Genomic DNA, 17,050 nt, shown 5'->3' on the forward strand with positions numbered 1-17,050 from the left:
ACTCTCTTTTGGTGTAAATTGTAAGAAATTGTGGATGTTTAAGAACTTGTAATATAATTAAATTGTTCACTCTTTGTTAAGCTTTGTTGTGATGTGATATGTTGGAAAGGTATATGTTCCGATCTTAGGCACAAAACACGTATCAGGACTACCAGAGCGGTATTCTGATTAATCATTGAATTTATGATTAAGTAAACGATCAATTTAAAGATTAATTAGAACACTATTTGGATATTTACTTACAAGCAGCCACATATTTGACATATTGTAGAGACAGATGTATCAAAAACAAGCACGAATGGATTACATGCATGATAGAAAAATAGAGCTTGCAACTCAAATCATGGTCCAGAGAGACATACCAAAATGCATAATATGTTTTTGACTGGAGAATAAATCTGTTGACGTGAAAAGATATCACGCCAAACACTGAGCACCTCGTGTGCATAATTCGGCGAGCAGTACCTAGGACACCCTGGTTGTGACGATGTGTTAACGGACCTTTATCGTCACCCATACTCAGGAGGGACCCATCGGAGCGCGGATGGTCGGCGGCCTATCCTTGCTCGTCAAGATCAAGAACATATAGCAATGTAGATTGGAAGAGAGAACAGAACTACAGAAGCTAGGTAAAATAGATAAAAAAAAAAAGCAAGATAGATTGTATTTTTGATCGATTGGTTCATTATTTTCAATCGACCATGGCTCTCTCATATTTAAAAGGTGACAGGTCTTAGCCATAAGAGATCAGAACTCCTAATTTAAATCGAACCAGACTTACAGATATAATTCGACTATGACTTTTGATCTCCACACTTTCTATAACTAACATAACTTTTCTAATCGACCACGTAAACTCTCATATATCTACCCTAGTATCTTTTATTGTAACTCGGCCTTCTTAGATTCCATTACATGCTTGACATATCCATGTGCTTGAATTCGATCAGCTCTTCCACCTGTCTGGAGACCAATTGCTGAAACAAATCGTGATCACTGATCGTAGTCACTGGTCATGGTCATGAAGTACTTGTTCACTGATCAGAGTTACTGTACATATGGTCAGAAGTACTGTCTATTTGACCGAGCACGGTTCACTATGGTTGGAAGACTGTTCATCATAGTCGGAACATTGTTCATCGTGGTCGGAGATACTGTTCGCTGGTCGAAGTACTGTTCATCGATCAACCAGGAAACTTCCAGAATCAAAATTCTTCACAATATGTCAATTTTGGTCATCAACACATGCCCTCCCATTTTTTTTTTTTGGTAAAGCTTGCGTACCAAAAAACATATGTTCTCTACTTCTACATTTCTTAAGATGATAATCAAGACATCGACCGTGAATATCTTAGGATGATAGTAACTAATACATCGATCTTACGTCTTTGCTTATTAATTCACTACACCATTTAACGAAACTCTGAAGGTAACATAAAATCATATTAATATCCATACCTTCGATTGGTGAAGCATCATTAGCATGCACCAGCGACTCTCTATAATCAAGTAATTCTTCATCTTCCTTGTCATCTTGCATAGGCACCAGCATTGTTGTTGGTGAAAGGGTTGTTGTAGGAGCTGTTATAATATCTTGTTTTAGTCTCCATATTTGCTTCACGGGTTTCATTAGTTTAATCTCATTGAAAGTAGCATCTCGTAACTTTTCAACTTGTTACTCCACCAATTCTTGCTTGCGTAACCACTGCAATCTTTGTTTCTTTGTGTGAGATAAGCCTGAGGGACACCACCTCAGCTGTAGGTATTTAGAAAGCATTTTGGTTCTACTTGCTTCATAATCATTAGCCCTTGAAATAACTTGGACAAGAGTATATATGTGTTTAGACTTGACCGATTTATCACAAAAAATAATCGGTCCTTTGCCAAGTTCTTCTGCCAATATTTTCATTAAACCACTCTTAATAATATCAACAGTAGTAGCACATGCTTTATCAACATTACAATCTGAAATTTGAGTAGAAGCACTACCCTCCTCAGCCCGGTATACCTTCTTCACATCTCTAGTATATTGAACATCACTAGAGTGATTTGTACGCTTTAATCGGTCATGAACTTGACATGATATTCTATCAAATACTAGCCTCTGTGGTGCTATCTACATCGAATAAAAAGGATTAAATTGCATAGGTAGGGGTGGCATCCATATATTGTTATAGCCTCAAGTTGGGCAAGGAGAAAAAGGCAGTGGAAGAGGAATCCATGACCATGGCGCCATACCGAATGGCAGGTAGATGTTAGTAGCGTTATCCTCCCTTGATTGGTGATGATTATGCTCTCCTCGTCTTGAAGGTGATATTGATAGCTTAGCTCCACTTGGCTGATTTGTATATGCTTGGACGGCCTTATCTTTATTTAGACAAAAGTTGCTTGAAAGTGAGCTTGAATTTCTCAACCTTGTCATGTTTCTTCATCTTGTTGATTTTTCACCTGCCAACCTCCGGATTCTTTGGCTTGATCATCTTTGGCTTAGCATTAACATGCCCTCAGGCGGCTGAAGTGTTCTCCGCAATCTTGACCAATCCTTTGCCTTCAGGAGTTTTCTCAAGTAAAGTCTCTTTCAACAAGTTTTTATTCTCCCCCAAAGGCTTTGGCCTTTCTTCACCAACGATTACATTTTTTCCTTTAGTTGATTCGGCTTGAGTTGGCCGAATTAATATACTCTTGTCTTGTAGATCAACCATGTTAACTGGGAACGGTTGAAGGTCTACTTGCATCTCTGCAAACTTCAATCGTCCTTCTTTAATAGCCGATTAAATCTGTCGACGAAAATATTGCAATCGTTAGTAGCATAAGAATATGAATTATGCCACTTACAATAAGCTCACCTCTTTAATTCATCTAATGGTGGAATCATATAACCATGAGGCAGTTTAATCTATTTTTCATGTAGCAAGTAATCAAATATTCTATCACACTTTGCTACGTCAAAAATAAACTTAATTTCTTCTTTCCGATTCTTAGGAGGCGTCGGCTTAAGAGTAGAGCAAACGAATGGTTTAGACTTAGAAGACCAGCCCATTCGACCACACATACATCAGTATCGCCATCGTTTGAATTTACAGATTCATACTCAAGCATGTGCACATTAGGACGATCCTCTCTTACTCTATCATTTGATCTATGAAAAAATTTAGACTCTTTAGCCCGGCTTTTTTGAGCCAGAGCTTTTTATAATACTTGGCTAACATCTAAGAAATCTTGATTCTCAAGCTTTTCCTTTAAATGAGAAAGTAAACCAGAATAAGCTAAGGCGGCCAAATCTCTATCAGAAATTGTCATATTAAAACATCGGTTTCTTGTATCTCTAAACCTTTGAATGTATTCAGTGACGGACTCATTGTGTTTTTGTTTAACTGATATTAAATATGAAAATCTAAGCTCAGTGTCCCCAGTATAAAAATACTCATAAAATTTCTACTCTAATTAGGGCCACATATAAATAGAATTAGGTGCCAAAAAAATAAACTAGGTAAATACAGAGCCATACAATAATAAAGAAAATAATCTCAGTTTTAACATATCACTAGCACTAGCTTCACCATACTGCAAGATAAATTGAGCGATATGTTCCAGAGTAGTTGTCTACCATCATCCCCAGTAAACTTAATAAACTCAAGCACTCTATACCCTCTAAGATATAGAATATTATCATAGAAATCAGGGTATAATTTTTTATAAACACATACTCTACCCTTAGGTTCTACCCTAAAGTGTTCCTTCAAAATACTAGTATTTTGCTCTCTAATATTTTCATGCCCCATAGTTTGCTCTGCCGGGGGCCGAGTAGGAATCACATTAGTTTGTTACTGCTGCCCAAAAGAATATGGTGGTGTATCATGAGAATGTGGCACAATGAGCTGCGTATATAGAGCACTTTATGTAGGCACTTTGAAACAAGCTTTCGTTAATGGACCATAAGAGATACTGGAGCCTTGTGGAGTATAGGTAGTATACTATATGCAACGGTATTATATTGAGCTACCAGCATGTTTGTTAAAATTTCATTAACTCGGCTGTTACCACTAGCTACATGTGGAACCAAATTAATTATATTGTATGTAGTGTTTGATAATGGAAAAATAAATAGTGACCTCCAGTTTAGTGGCATCTAGTGAAGTAGGTGGTGGTGTTACAGCATTGGCCGAACCTACAACATTAGTTCGGTTATAAATTTATTCAATCGGCATACTTTGTTGTGTAGGCATAGGTGGTATAAATTTTACTAATGAATCAAACAGACCTTGCCGAATTCTACTGTCATTATTAGAAGTTGAAGCACCAGCATCATGTGATAGAGGCCGTTTAGTGTATCCTTAACATTTTGCATCTCAAGAACTATAGACTCTAAACGGGTACTGAGTGATTGCTTAAAATCCTTAACTAATACATCAAACTTGTTACTCATAATAACACCTACTTGTTGATCAATCATCAAAGCAATTTTCTCTTCAGAAGGAGGTGTCTTACTTCAAGTGGGAGTTACCTCGAGCTTGATATAGATAGGTGTGAAATCTCCTCCCTTTTGGACGATGCCCCGCCTCATCTTTTGGTAGCGCGAAGCGAACGCCCTATCGAACTCCATCTTGCGTTTTTCATATTCTTGTTGTGCCTCCTCATCTAGCTCCTCAATGGCAGGCATAATGACGTTGCCGGGGTCGACTTCGGATCCATTCGTCATGGCTAAGGTTTTAAAATTTGGCTAAAAGGCAACCAAAAGTTTCTTCCCTAGCGGAGTCATCAAAAGGTGTGTTGACGCGAAAAAATATCACGCCAAACACTAAGCACCTCGTGTGCAAAATCCAACGAACAGCACCTAGAATACCCCAATCGTGACGCTGTGTTGTCAGACCTTCATCGTCACCCACACTCAGGAGGGATCCCATCAGAGCATGGATGGCTAGTGGCTTATACTTGGTCATCAAGATCAAGAACATATAGCAATGTAGATTAGAAGAGAGAATATGATTACAGAAACTAGGCAAAATAGATAAAAATGAAAGATAGATTGTGTTTTTGATCGATTGTTTTTTTTTCAATCGACAATAGTCCTCTCATATTTAAAGGGTGGCAGGTCTTAGCCGTAAAAGATCAGTACTCCTAATTCAAATCGAACAAGACTTACAGATATAATTCGGCTATATCTTTTGATCTTCACACTTTCTATAACTAACATACATTTCCTAATCCATAACGTAAAATCTCATATATCTACTCGAGTATCTTTTATTGCAGCTCGGTCTTCTTAGATTCGACTACATGTTTAACGTATCCATGTACTTGAATCCGACCGGCTCTTCCACCTGTTAGAAGACCAACTGCTGAAACAAACCATGGTTATTGATCGTCTCACTAGTTATGACCACTGGTCGTGGTCATGAAGTACGTTCATCTGATCGGAGTTACTGTTTATCTGATCAGAAGTACTGTCCATCTGGCAGAGCATTGTTCATCGTGATCGGAATGGAATACTGTTCATCATGGTCAAGGTATTGTTCATTGATCGGAGTATTGTTCATCAGTCAACTAGAAAACTTTTAAAACCGAATTTCTTCATAATATGCCATTTTTGGTCATCAACAAAATCCAGGCAGGATGATTCATGATAATTTCTTCAAAAGCAAAATACTGGGACTCTGAAGCGCAGACCAAGGTTGCTCTCTAAAAATACCTTCATTAATTTAACATGTGCCACGTATGAAACACAAATCCAACAATTAGGGAAGGAATTGTCAGTGAAAACTGGACCCTCAGTCTAATACGAAACTTAGAGTGGATAATCGTGATTAATTTCTTATTGTACCAGCGTCCGATCTCCAATCTCGCAGGAAGCGAGCACTGACACAAAATGTTTCTTCAGAATGTCAAGCCATGCCGACACTTGTCGTCCCCCACTCCTGAAGACGGGCACCAAATAGAAAATTCTGCTCATAAAATGAAGTAGACATACCTTTCAGTCAGAAATGACCATGGACACCAAACACCTAGAGCCATGCTTTTCCTCTATGCCAATGTGCGCAAACTAAGTTTGTATCAGAGTGCTCCAGTAAATGCCGAACAATGTGCAGACTATTTGTCATCTCTTTTTGCCATTTTTCAGAGGTGCAGCACAAGTTGCAGGGTGCTTCGACACAAGGATTCTGCAGCTACAACATAAAATAAAACTGATGCTGCACAAACGATATCGAATTACCAACTGATCGATGTTGCAATCTACGGTGACACGGTTGCCACACCGCACAATGAACGAAACCACCCTGACCACCATTCACGCAACACCACAGCTGCAAGATTACCACCACATTCAGACATAGCGTCATCAGTCACGCAGAATAAATACCATGGTTTACTTGTTCAGTGGTCAAGTTAGGGAAGAAGGCATTCAAGGGTGTTGTAACAATCAGTTTTGAAAGTTCAAGTCATGCCACCTTAACATGCACATATTTCCACCTTAACATACTATCAGGACACCTTAGAATATGGTGCTTTTGCTTGTCACTTCGCACTAGCTAGTGCTTGCATCTCTATTGTCTGTTTCTCCGATCTGTACTCACTGGTTCAGAAATGGCTCCGTCATTTCTTCTTTCTGAGTTCAGATCAAAGCAACTCGACCTCAATCAATTAAATACCACCGTTCACCCAATTACCAATTTGAAGCAATATATACTTGTTCTGTTATATGGTAAACCAAGTTAATACGCTGATACAAGTGCACGCATGACCATAAGCTTCTACAACAAGTACTTGGGATACATCCTCGTCCAACATGACGATGACAAGGTCACGGGGGATTTAGAGGTAACAAGCTTAGGCAGTACACATCAGAGGGCAGCACATAGCATTCACTTCAGGAGGGTCTTAACGATGGACTTGACGTTCAGTTTCTTCAGGTCAGTGTAAGACTGACCGCAACCAACGAACATGACTGGGGCTCCAGATATGTAAACCATGGAAAGTGCTGCTCCAACCTGCATGGTTTTTAAAGTTTGTATCAGGGTGCTGCAAAAGGTGTATCCATAATAATTATCTTCTAGCAAAAAATTTGTACAAGTTCAGACCTTGTCGTCAATGGTGTCAAACTTGGTGAGCAGGATACCATCAATCAATCTAGCAGCAGGAACAGCAGACAGGTCTGCCAATTTCTGTTCAACAAATAAAAATGTTCAATACAGTCAGTAATGAAAACTAAATTCCATATGGCTAATGTGTAGGCAGCATTCTATAATATTCATTCGTCTTTGAAAGACTATCCATACCTGGTCAAATTTAGTGAGCTGATCCACTGCATCATTTCCAACCAATGCTTCACCAACAAATAAAACCAAATCTGGGCTGTTGAGATTGATGAGCTTGGAGAGAGCCCTCATGAGTGGCTCATTGTCCTGACAGATTCGATTAAACAAAAAGAGAAGGTCAGAGCAGCTTGAAAGCAAGATTACATTTTCCCATACAAGCACTGAAAGATACTTAAAACATAGAAACTAAACCACATAAGTACCTGCATACGTCCAGCAGTGTCAACCAGAACAACATCTGATTTATTTCGGCTTGCTTCCTGAATAGCTTCCCTTGCTACAACTGCTGGGTCCTTTTCATAACCCTTCTCGAATATAGGAATCTGTGCACAATGCCATCGCGTAAATTTCCATGTACAAAACATGCCTATGGGGGAGAAAAAACACATAGTATAACTTAAAAGCATAGCTCAATCCATACATAAGTGAAACTAATCCCCTATTATGTTCTTTTCAGATGGCCCTCAAGAAATATAACTGGGCAGTGCAATTATCGGATTGTCAGGTAGAAGTTAGTCACTACCTGAAGCCTACGAGCATGAGTACGCAGCTGCTCAACAGCACCAGATCTAAACGTGTCACATGCTGCAAGTGTGACACTGAGGTTATGCTGAAGAAGCCAATAAGCAACCTGTGAAGTTCCAAGAGCACACGAAATGAGCGAATTTCCAAGGAACGCCTGTTTTCTTTTTCATGGATGGTATTTGGAAATGCATACCTTTGCAAGATTGGTGGATTTGCCAACTCCATTCACCCCAACAAAAACAATGACATATGGTCTCCCACGTTCCTTGGCAGCATGTACATCTCTCAGTATGTCAATAGATCGCCTTGGAGTCAAAATGCGAAGAAGAGCCTCCTCCATAGCTGTCTGCAGAAGTGACCATCAAATAAAGCATATTAAGAACCTATGGAATGCACAGGTAAGATAAAAGATGCAGATATTTAGTACGAAGGTGTGATAGAAACCTGGACGGTAGAGGATATTCTTGTGAAAGATCCTAGCTTCTTGCCCTCAAGGCTAGCTGCAACCGATTCACAAAGCTTTTCTGCAATTTCCTCTGCCTGCGTAAAGATGGCCAACCTTCTTTATCCGAACTAAAAAAGCAGTCTAGTTAGTATAGCAAATATACAAACTCCGAATAAGCACATACCACATTCTTGGTCATCAGCCTATCTTTAAGAGCTTTGAGCGCCGGTTGCAGATCAGACTTCTCCAGTACATTATTACCCGCAATACTGAGCACACCAAAGTACAAAATATTTCATTAAATGATATGTTCGTAAGAAACCAGAATGCAATATGTTCAAAGAAAGCAAAGCTGGCAATTTAACAGTTTGTTTGGTGCCACGAGTAAGGTAAAAAATGAGAGATGGGCAACTAGCTCCCACCACAAAAATCTATCAGCACGTCATGATTGATATGTTTATATTCGAACTCAAACTACCATTCTGCACTGCATTTGATTTCTAAGCTTTATTACTTGATCAACTAACAACATAGCACAAAAGGACAAAACATAATGTTAGTAAAGCGGTTTCCATGATGTATCAGGTCTTCACATATGAAATGCTTTAGCAATATTTCCCTAATCACGCAATGCGGCCATCTAAGTTAAGGTAAAAGATCCGGGGCCGGTCTGAAACTAATTCCAAAGCATCACAAAGAAGACACCTGATACACAATCATGATTTTGGTTGCAAGACCCAATACTGCAATCCATCTTATAAGCCAATTATTAAGAAAACAGTATGCTCTAGCTCAGATGACGTAAGTGTATATTAAAGTGAACTGCAGCAGATTTAAAGCCTAAGTAAACTGAGCATAGCTTATTCAGCTAACAATATCAGCAAACAAGGAGCACATGCAGTACCTCTGAAACATTGAGGAGATCCATCCTTTCTTTTTTGGGACATCTTCCACCCCTTCCTCCTCGCTGTCGCTGCTGACATAGTCATCATTATCCATCATGCTTTCTCCCTGGTTGACCACCACATGCTCTGTGACCTCGTCCTCTCTCTCATCGGCTGGGTCTGTGAAATCCAGTTTCTTGTAGGAAGGTGCGTCATCCCACACCCTCTGTGGCTTCCCTTTTTTCTTTGGCTCGGGGGGTTTAGTCAGCTTCTTGGTTCCATTGTCAGTAGCATCATTGTTCCTAACTTTCTTGTGGTTCCGCAACTTCTGTAACTTATTTACATCAAAGGCCCCATTATCCATGGGTCCTCCATTCTCCTTCCCTTTAACAACAACAACATCACGGGCATGAGAATTGTCCTTCTTAAGACCACCATTCTCTTGCCCATTGAAGATACCATTTGGCAAAGTAGTGTGCTGCTCCTTCCCGGAGTCTCCATCAGAGTCATCCTTCCCAGAGCCACCCTTCTTCCCACCAGCAGCAGGACCGCCGCGGACCTTGCGACCACCAATCTTCTGGGAAGCAGCCGGCAACGGACGGGACAGCACGGCCTGTTTAGACTTGTTCATATCCTCGGCCCGCGCTTCAGCCTCGAGATGTAGCTGCCGGAATATATCACTGAAGTCATCGTAGTTGGTGCGCTTGGGGTCGTAAATCTGCGAGAACTCCTTGCGGACAGCAGCAAGGAGGTCATCGACGTAGAGGAGGTGGAGCATGCGCTGGTAGACCGCCACAAAGACAAGTCCGAGCTCGTTGTGGAAGGTCCACTTGAGCGCGTGGTTGTCCTGGGAGAAGCTGGCGTCGGCGGATCGCTCCTCGAGGAGGCAGGAACGGATGAGGGCGTCGATGGGCGAGCCCTTGAGGGCGGCGCCGCCGAGCGCCCGGCATGATGACCACAGGATGAGGCCGCCCCGCGTGAAGATGAGCAGCTCCTCCAACATCTTTGCGAACCTGATGAGATCAAATTACCGAAACATGAAGCAGAATTGCACAGCCGTATAGATAGATCAACTAGTAGTTGATTTGGGTTCTGTTGATTTTAATCAACAAAGCAGTTACAGATCGAAAAATCGTACTAACAATTTCGAAAGGAGAAGAAGGGGAACCAGATCGGAGCAAGCACGAACGGATCCCCCGAATCTACAGGGCGGCGCGAGAAATTGGCTAAATTTGGACGGTTACTATTGGATTTGACATGGAATCGGAAAGGAAAGACGTGTTTTTTTTTCATAAATTGGGGAGGGGAGGGGAGGGTACGCCGGAGAAGCGGGTGACGATTTGATGATCCGGATGAGGATGTAAGCATGGCGGACGGGATTGAAGAAGAGAGAGAGGAGAAGGCGAGTTGTTGTTGTTGGTACCTTTGGACGCGGAGGGAGATTCGATTCCTTTGCTTGTCCCGACGAACAAGAACCCTTGCCCAAACAGGTTGCTGGGAGAAGAAGATCGATAACCTGCCTCTGCCTGCCTGTAATACTATACTAATAAGAAAAAAGGGCTGAGATCCAGAGTCTGGCCCACGAAGCAATTTCGATTTGCAGCAGGAGCACAAGAACGATTGCCAAAGTCGCCTCGCTCAAGCCTGAGATTTCACCAAGGATTAGATTTCGGGCAGATCACGAGTACACAAGGACTCAATCCACCCAATCGGAGCCCTTCCAGCCACGCGCGCCGGCCCAACACAAACGAGCCAACCTCACGCACACCCTGTGCGCCCTTGCATCACGCCCGTGACTTTTTTTTATATTTTAGCCTTTTTAAAATTAATATTTTAATAATAGCCTATCGAAACTTAAATTTTCAGAAACTAACCCTTTTTATCAAGCCAAAATACCTGACGTGACTCCCCAATATAGTCACATCATATTCATTGGCATGACTAAAGTGGTCACGCTGGCGGAAACTCCGACGCCTTTACACGTGGATACGACGAACAGTATTTTTCGGATGAACAGTATTTCCTACGGTTTCAATTGTTCTCTTTTTGCTTTCTCTATTTGAACAGTGAGGTTGCTGTACTCTAAAATTTATGAAACTTTTTCTGTATGTCTTATAATTCATGATAAATCTATTTTAAAAGGATTGTCATTTGTGGTCTAAACCATACCAAATTTATTGTATGAATAGTTCAGAATATGTTTTAGCCGAACCACATACATGATTTTTAAGAAAACTAATAAACTTTAAATAAGTAGACTAAAGAGAAAGAATAAATAAAAAAGAGTAAAGATTGGTATATAAATTACAATAAGTTATTTTATGTAGTTATACCTACCATCCGAAATGTAGAGGTGTCATATTGTCTTCTTAATACATTTGACATAAGTTGTTGTAGCAGGTTCAATAGAGACCCTTTATCCTATTGTGTCTGTATAATGTTAGATTATATGTTATTTTATTAAAGTTATATGATGGTATTACAATAGATAAAATGTATATTAGGAATGGTAGATGTAATATATAAATGAATATATAGTTACCTGACATATCTCTAGTGTAATCAATTCTGGTCCTTAATGTATCAACGGATGCTAGAGTATATGCATACTTGGGGAACGTTGGAGAAGCACCAGGGAATTCAATTACCTCAGTGTGACCCGTGAATTTTATCATGTATATGTAGTCAACTGCTCGATAATTATTCTTAGCTAGGAACACTTGAAAAAACTTTATGAAATATACAACTCCTTCTCTAAGGTGTGGTTTGAATTGATCTACATGGCGTTGTGGCACTTGAGCTTCCATTACATTTCCCTATACATTTGCATAGAAAATTATTTTAAATGATGTATACTCTTTTATTTTTTCTAAAGTACCTAATGTTTGTGGATATCTCTTGATCCAATAGTACAAAATCAAGTCTATGGACCTTTTCTGGTTTGTCATCCAAAATATATTCGGATAATCTTGCCACGACAGATGTGTCGTCATTTCATGCTAAAAGCTCTGTCGTGTAATCACCATCGGATGGCTCATTCCAATCCACAGTTAAACTACTTATGGATAATAGTTGCCACTGTTTCATTCAATATAACCTAAATTGTGTATAGATTCTTGATGAACATATCTCATGGCTTAAACCTAAGAACATTAATGTTATCAATTGTCTACTTTCAACAAAATTGGAAATTCTTTCCTAATTTAAATGTACGTTTCAAAATGCTTAATTCACACTGTAGTCTCAAAGGCTGTGGGTAGCCATAGCACTTAGCCATGTTTGAACATACGCAATTTAAAGTTTATTAGTTTTCCTAAAAATTATGTGTGTGGTTCGGCTAAAACATATTCTGAACTATCCATACAATAAATTTGGTATGATTTAGACCGCAAATGGCAATCCTTTTTGGCTCCACAAGTCACCTAAGTATTATTGTTATAGATCAAATTGTAACATATACCAACATTTGAAATTGAATAATTCAAATTCTACGACTCTTGTGACGCCCGTTTTCTCTCCGCAGCCCAGCCCAGCCCACCCCGCGCGCGCGTCGCTGCCAGAGGGGCCCGCCCGTCAGCTCCTTCGTCCCCGCAGCTCCCGCGCGCCGTATCCGAACCGAACCCGCAGCTGCCGCGCCGAGTCCGATTTCGCCGCGCCGTCCGCCCTACGCGCTGCGCCCCGCAACAACCCGTGCCTGCCTCGCCTATATAACCCAGCAGCGCCGCCTTTTCCCCCCTGCACACGCGCAAAAACCCGAGGAAGCCGAGCGCCATAGCCGCCGTCGCCGAGCCATCCGCCGCGCCAAGTCCTCCCCGCCGCGTCCGAGCTCGCCGCCAGCTTCGCCGAAGCGTGAGGAGCTCGTTTTGCTGCTCGCCGAAGTCTCTCCGCCGTCGGAACCAAGCTCTCACCGATCGCCGGTAATCTCCGCCGCCCTCCTCCGTCGCTAGCATCGCCCGATGGTCCCCGCGGTCAGCTAACCCCCCCTCCGGCACCTTATGTCTCCCAGGAAGCTTCCGCGCCCGTCGATTTCGCCTCTCCGCCGTCGCAGCCGGATCTCCGTCGACTTCCGAGCGCCGCCGCCCGCCATTGTCGTCGCCCGTCGCCGTCAAGACCTCCCCGGCCGTCGACAAGCCCCCGGTGAGCTTCCCCGTGCGCTCCCCGTCCGTTTGCGCCTTTCCCCGTAGAGTTTGGTAGCCCGTAGCGTGGTTTAGCGTGTCTCCGGCGATCCTCCGGCGAGATCCGAGGCGGCGCCGCCGTGTTCCGATCGCCGCCGGCCTGTTTTTCCCCCAATCAATCTCAGCCGTCGGATCCCCTTTGAACGCTCCTGATTAGATCGCAAATACCCCTTCGCAACCCAGTAGAAAGCCGCCACGTGTCCTCTTTAATCCAGTCAGCAGCAGAGACATGTCAGCGCGCCACGTGGATGTCCCTGTCCTACGTGGCAGAGCCCAGTCAGCAGTGGATGCCCAGTCAGCAGCCCAGTCAGCCTGTGACGTCAGCATTGCGCATTAATTAGGATTTTCAGTATAAAAAGAATTCCACCTATTCTCGGAAAATAGGGAGATTTGCAAGGAAACCCCTAGGCTTCACTGTTTTTGCATATAGGCCCTTAGATAGTTCTGGATAATTGCAATTTGGCCCCTGGACTATAGGATAATTGCAATTAGGCCCCTGGATTTTAGGGTAATTATGTTTAGGTCCCTGAACTTTGCACTTAAGCCCCTAGAACTATCTGTTTTACAATTTAGTCCCTGCAAACTTTCAGAAAAGCCCCTGTAGAGTAGAATTAGTGTAACTTTTCCATACGACCTCCGATTTAGGTGATTTTCGCGCCCCCGAGATCGTAGCTGCGTGTACTTTCCGTTCATAGCCTTTTTAGAGTTAGTTTCTCCTGTTTAGTGTGTTGTGCTTAGCTGTTTTGTTATTTCTTTCCGGTGTGTTCTTCGGCTTAGGAGGAGAGCAGAGTGCCAGCATTCAAGACCAAGTTTTCGAAGATTTTGAGCAGCCAACTTACGAAGGCAAGTGTCCTTGATCACCTTGATTTAACCATAGATCATTATAGTTTACTTTTCCTTAGTTGCATGCTTGTCTAATTTTGAATCCCATGAATAGGGTTTACTAGAATTTGTATGGCCATTCCTTGTAGCCTTTTTGGGGTTTTGGGTCTTGTAAAAGGGTAGTCATGCTAGTGCAGTCATGGATTAGAATCATTATGAACTTTGATTAATAACTATGGAACAAGTACTTGGGAGAATTGATAATCTTGTAGTAACTTGAATTTAGGGATCCCAACTGGATGGCTAGTATGTGGTGGAGCTATACAGCAGGGTTTGTGTATGTTCTTGTGTGGGATCCTAAGGACCGGTTCTTGGAGCCTGTAACCTGGCAAAACAGCACAACCATGAGGCCTATATGGGTACGGCCTGGCTAAGTAACTAGTGTTCTTCGCATTCTGTACGCACCAATGGTTGGTTCGGTGGCACAAGAGGGGGTCTCTGCAGTGGATGGGATCCCTGTTAGCGGTGAAACCTTAGTGGGTGCTTATAGATGTGGAGATACTTTGTAACAGCCTTGTAGTGAAACCCCGGCCATACACCCCGGAAGTGTAAGGCAAAAAGGGAATCACGACTCGTGGGTAAAGTGTGCAAACTCTGCAGAGTAAATAACTGATCGATCAGCCGTGCTCACGGTCAAGAGCGGCTTGGACTTCTTCAGGATTAGATGAGAACTTTAAGGGTTGGTTTGGGTAGTCGGGAGGTGGTACTCCCGATGAGTCGGTAGCCGGATATGGGATATCTGGTGAGTCTGGTAGTCGGATGGAATCCGATGAGTTATGTCCTTATATTGTTGGAATAAAATCTAGTAAATAGGATTGCTAGGTTGTCTGAGTCTGTTTTAGCTGAGCATAGTCGCAGTAAATCCCCAAGTTGAACTTTCCTTGTCAATAGCCTGCATGTCATATTTTTCCTCCACTTGCTGAGTACTTTATGTACTCACGCTTGCCTTTTTCCCTACCCTCGGATGCTGCTCAGAAGGTGAAGTCTTCGAGGAAGTCCCGGGCGAGGACGCTGATTTCTAGAAGGAAGAAGGCGTTGATTGAAGACCATGTCCTAGGCTGGTGTTTCCCCCGGACAACGCCTGTGGATGGATGGGTGTTCCGCTGCCAATTGAAGATTTATTAGTATTTTCTTTCAGACCTACGGGTCCTTTTGTAAGGATTGTTTACGTTATTTGAGACACAGTTTATGTTATCACTAATGACGTCGCTGCATGTATGTAAACTTGATCCTGGCATACATGTGGAATACATCTGGTTGTTTCCTTTAAAACCGGGTGTGACAGAAGTGGTATCAGAGCCGTGTTGACCGTAGGACGCAAGCCTAGTTAGAAATGGTCGATATTAAGGACTGAGCTTTGCAAAAAAAAAAGGGGGGTTTTAAAAATTCTTTTACTCCACCAGTGTTATTGTCCTCCCTTCCTTGGCCCTTGTTTATAAATCTTTAAAATGTTTACTGATTTTCACTTCTTCAAAATTTTAGATGGCCCGCACGAGACTGACAGCCCGCAAGCAAGTGGGAGGCTTCACCCCTGCAAGAGCTACCTCAGACGTCACATGGGCACATCAGGCACCTGCAGAGTTCCACACCACCGGACTGCATGCGGGAGAGTTACCCCGCAAACTCTGGTCGATCCTCAAAGGCTTGGGGTATCAGGAGGCCCCGGTCTACAAGGGGGTCAGGACGCCACTGAGCAACAATGGATATTCTTGGATGGTGGAGGTGGCTATCTACGAGAAGATTCCGGATGGCGACGGATGCAAGGTACGGAGGATCCATGCAGCCATCGCTCCGAGGGAGAGTTTTGCTGCCGGGATTGGCGATGCCGCTCGCCAGGCCCTGGCAGTGCTTTGTGCAGAGTACCATGGCATTCTTCAGACCACCCCCTACCACTACTACCCTCAGCGAGCCAGTGGTAGCCTGGAAGTCACCTTCGCCCCCTCCAGCAGAGAAGGTGATGCAAGGTTGGTGGAGCAGGTTCGCTTCACGGATATCCTGACACTGGAGCTGGACGGAGCCCTCGACGAGTTACACGATACACACCTGAGGCTCGCCGAAGCTGAAGCAAGAGTTCGAGATCTGCAAGCAAAGATGTCAGAGGATTCGGAGGAGGAGCCAGAGGAGAGGCCTGACCCAGAGCTGCCACACTCTCCTTCCCGCAAGAGGCTCCGCCTGGAAGCTGCTATACGGATTTCACCTCAAGATTTGTCAGAGGGTGGCGACAGTTCCTAGGCAGTAGTTTCCCTAATAATAGTCAGGATCGTTAGAGTCGTTGTTTAGTGTGATGTTTGCTTGGTGCTTTGCTTTGAGTTAGTTGTTAAGGTTGCTTAGTTAGTGTCGGTGTGGTGTCTTTCGCTATTGTTTCCCCTATCAATCAATCAATCAATAAATCAGTTTTGAGTTTGCCTTTATATTTCATCTGCTTTTGCCCTACTCTCGAGCTCAATCGCATAATCTTGCAATCGCCAGATGGTGAACATGAGGAACCCGAATGGTGCTGGTGCTAACCGAAACAACACCGAAGACAACAATCCAAATGCTCACCCCCAGGATGACAACCAGGACACGTTCCCCTCCTGGAGCAGGCGGACCAATCGGAATGGGGTGGATGCGTTGCAGATGATGCTGCGCAGACTCAGATCCTGCAAGGATTGGCACAGACAGTGGCGAGACTTCAACAAGCGCCCCCAGTTCATCAGGCCCCGCCACCACAGATGCAGCCACAAAACAAGTTGAAGGAATTCCTGAGCACCAAACCTCCCGTCTTCGCGCAAGCAGTAGAGCCGATGGACGCAGATGATTGGCTCAGGGCAATTGAAAGCAAGC

At 43.0% G+C, this 17,050-nt stretch overlaps 2 protein-coding genes across 2 annotated transcripts; one reads left to right on the top strand and one right to left on the bottom strand.

Moving 5' to 3' along the window:
- Positions 1-6,652: 6,652 nt before the first annotated feature.
- LOC133911345 (uncharacterized) lies at positions 6,653-10,808 on the bottom strand. Its single transcript, XM_062353550.1, has 10 exons — positions 10,591-10,808; positions 9,188-10,180; positions 8,468-8,552; positions 8,283-8,378; positions 8,032-8,184; positions 7,837-7,944; positions 7,517-7,636; positions 7,275-7,400; positions 7,077-7,160; positions 6,653-6,986 (listed from the first exon to the last, which is right to left on the bottom strand). Exons 2-10 carry the CDS (start codon positions 10,168-10,170, stop codon positions 6,861-6,863), a joined length of 1,881 nt encoding a protein of 626 aa, XP_062209534.1. The 5' UTR covers positions 10,171-10,180; positions 10,591-10,808; the 3' UTR covers positions 6,653-6,860.
- Positions 10,809-12,947: 2,139 nt separating this feature from the next.
- On the top strand, positions 12,948-16,651 carry LOC133911347 (uncharacterized). The gene is made up of 2 exons (XM_062353551.1): positions 12,948-13,304; positions 14,120-16,651. Exon 2 carries the CDS (start codon positions 15,707-15,709, stop codon positions 16,454-16,456), a length of 750 nt encoding a protein of 249 aa, XP_062209535.1. The 5' UTR covers positions 12,948-13,304; positions 14,120-15,706; the 3' UTR covers positions 16,457-16,651.
- The last annotated feature ends 399 nt before the right edge of the window (positions 16,652-17,050 follow it).

The sequence above is a fragment of the Phragmites australis genome, chromosome 3, assembly GCF_958298935.1.
Source record: "Phragmites australis chromosome 3, lpPhrAust1.1, whole genome shotgun sequence".
Classification (NCBI taxonomy): Eukaryota; Viridiplantae; Streptophyta; class Magnoliopsida; order Poales; family Poaceae; genus Phragmites; species Phragmites australis.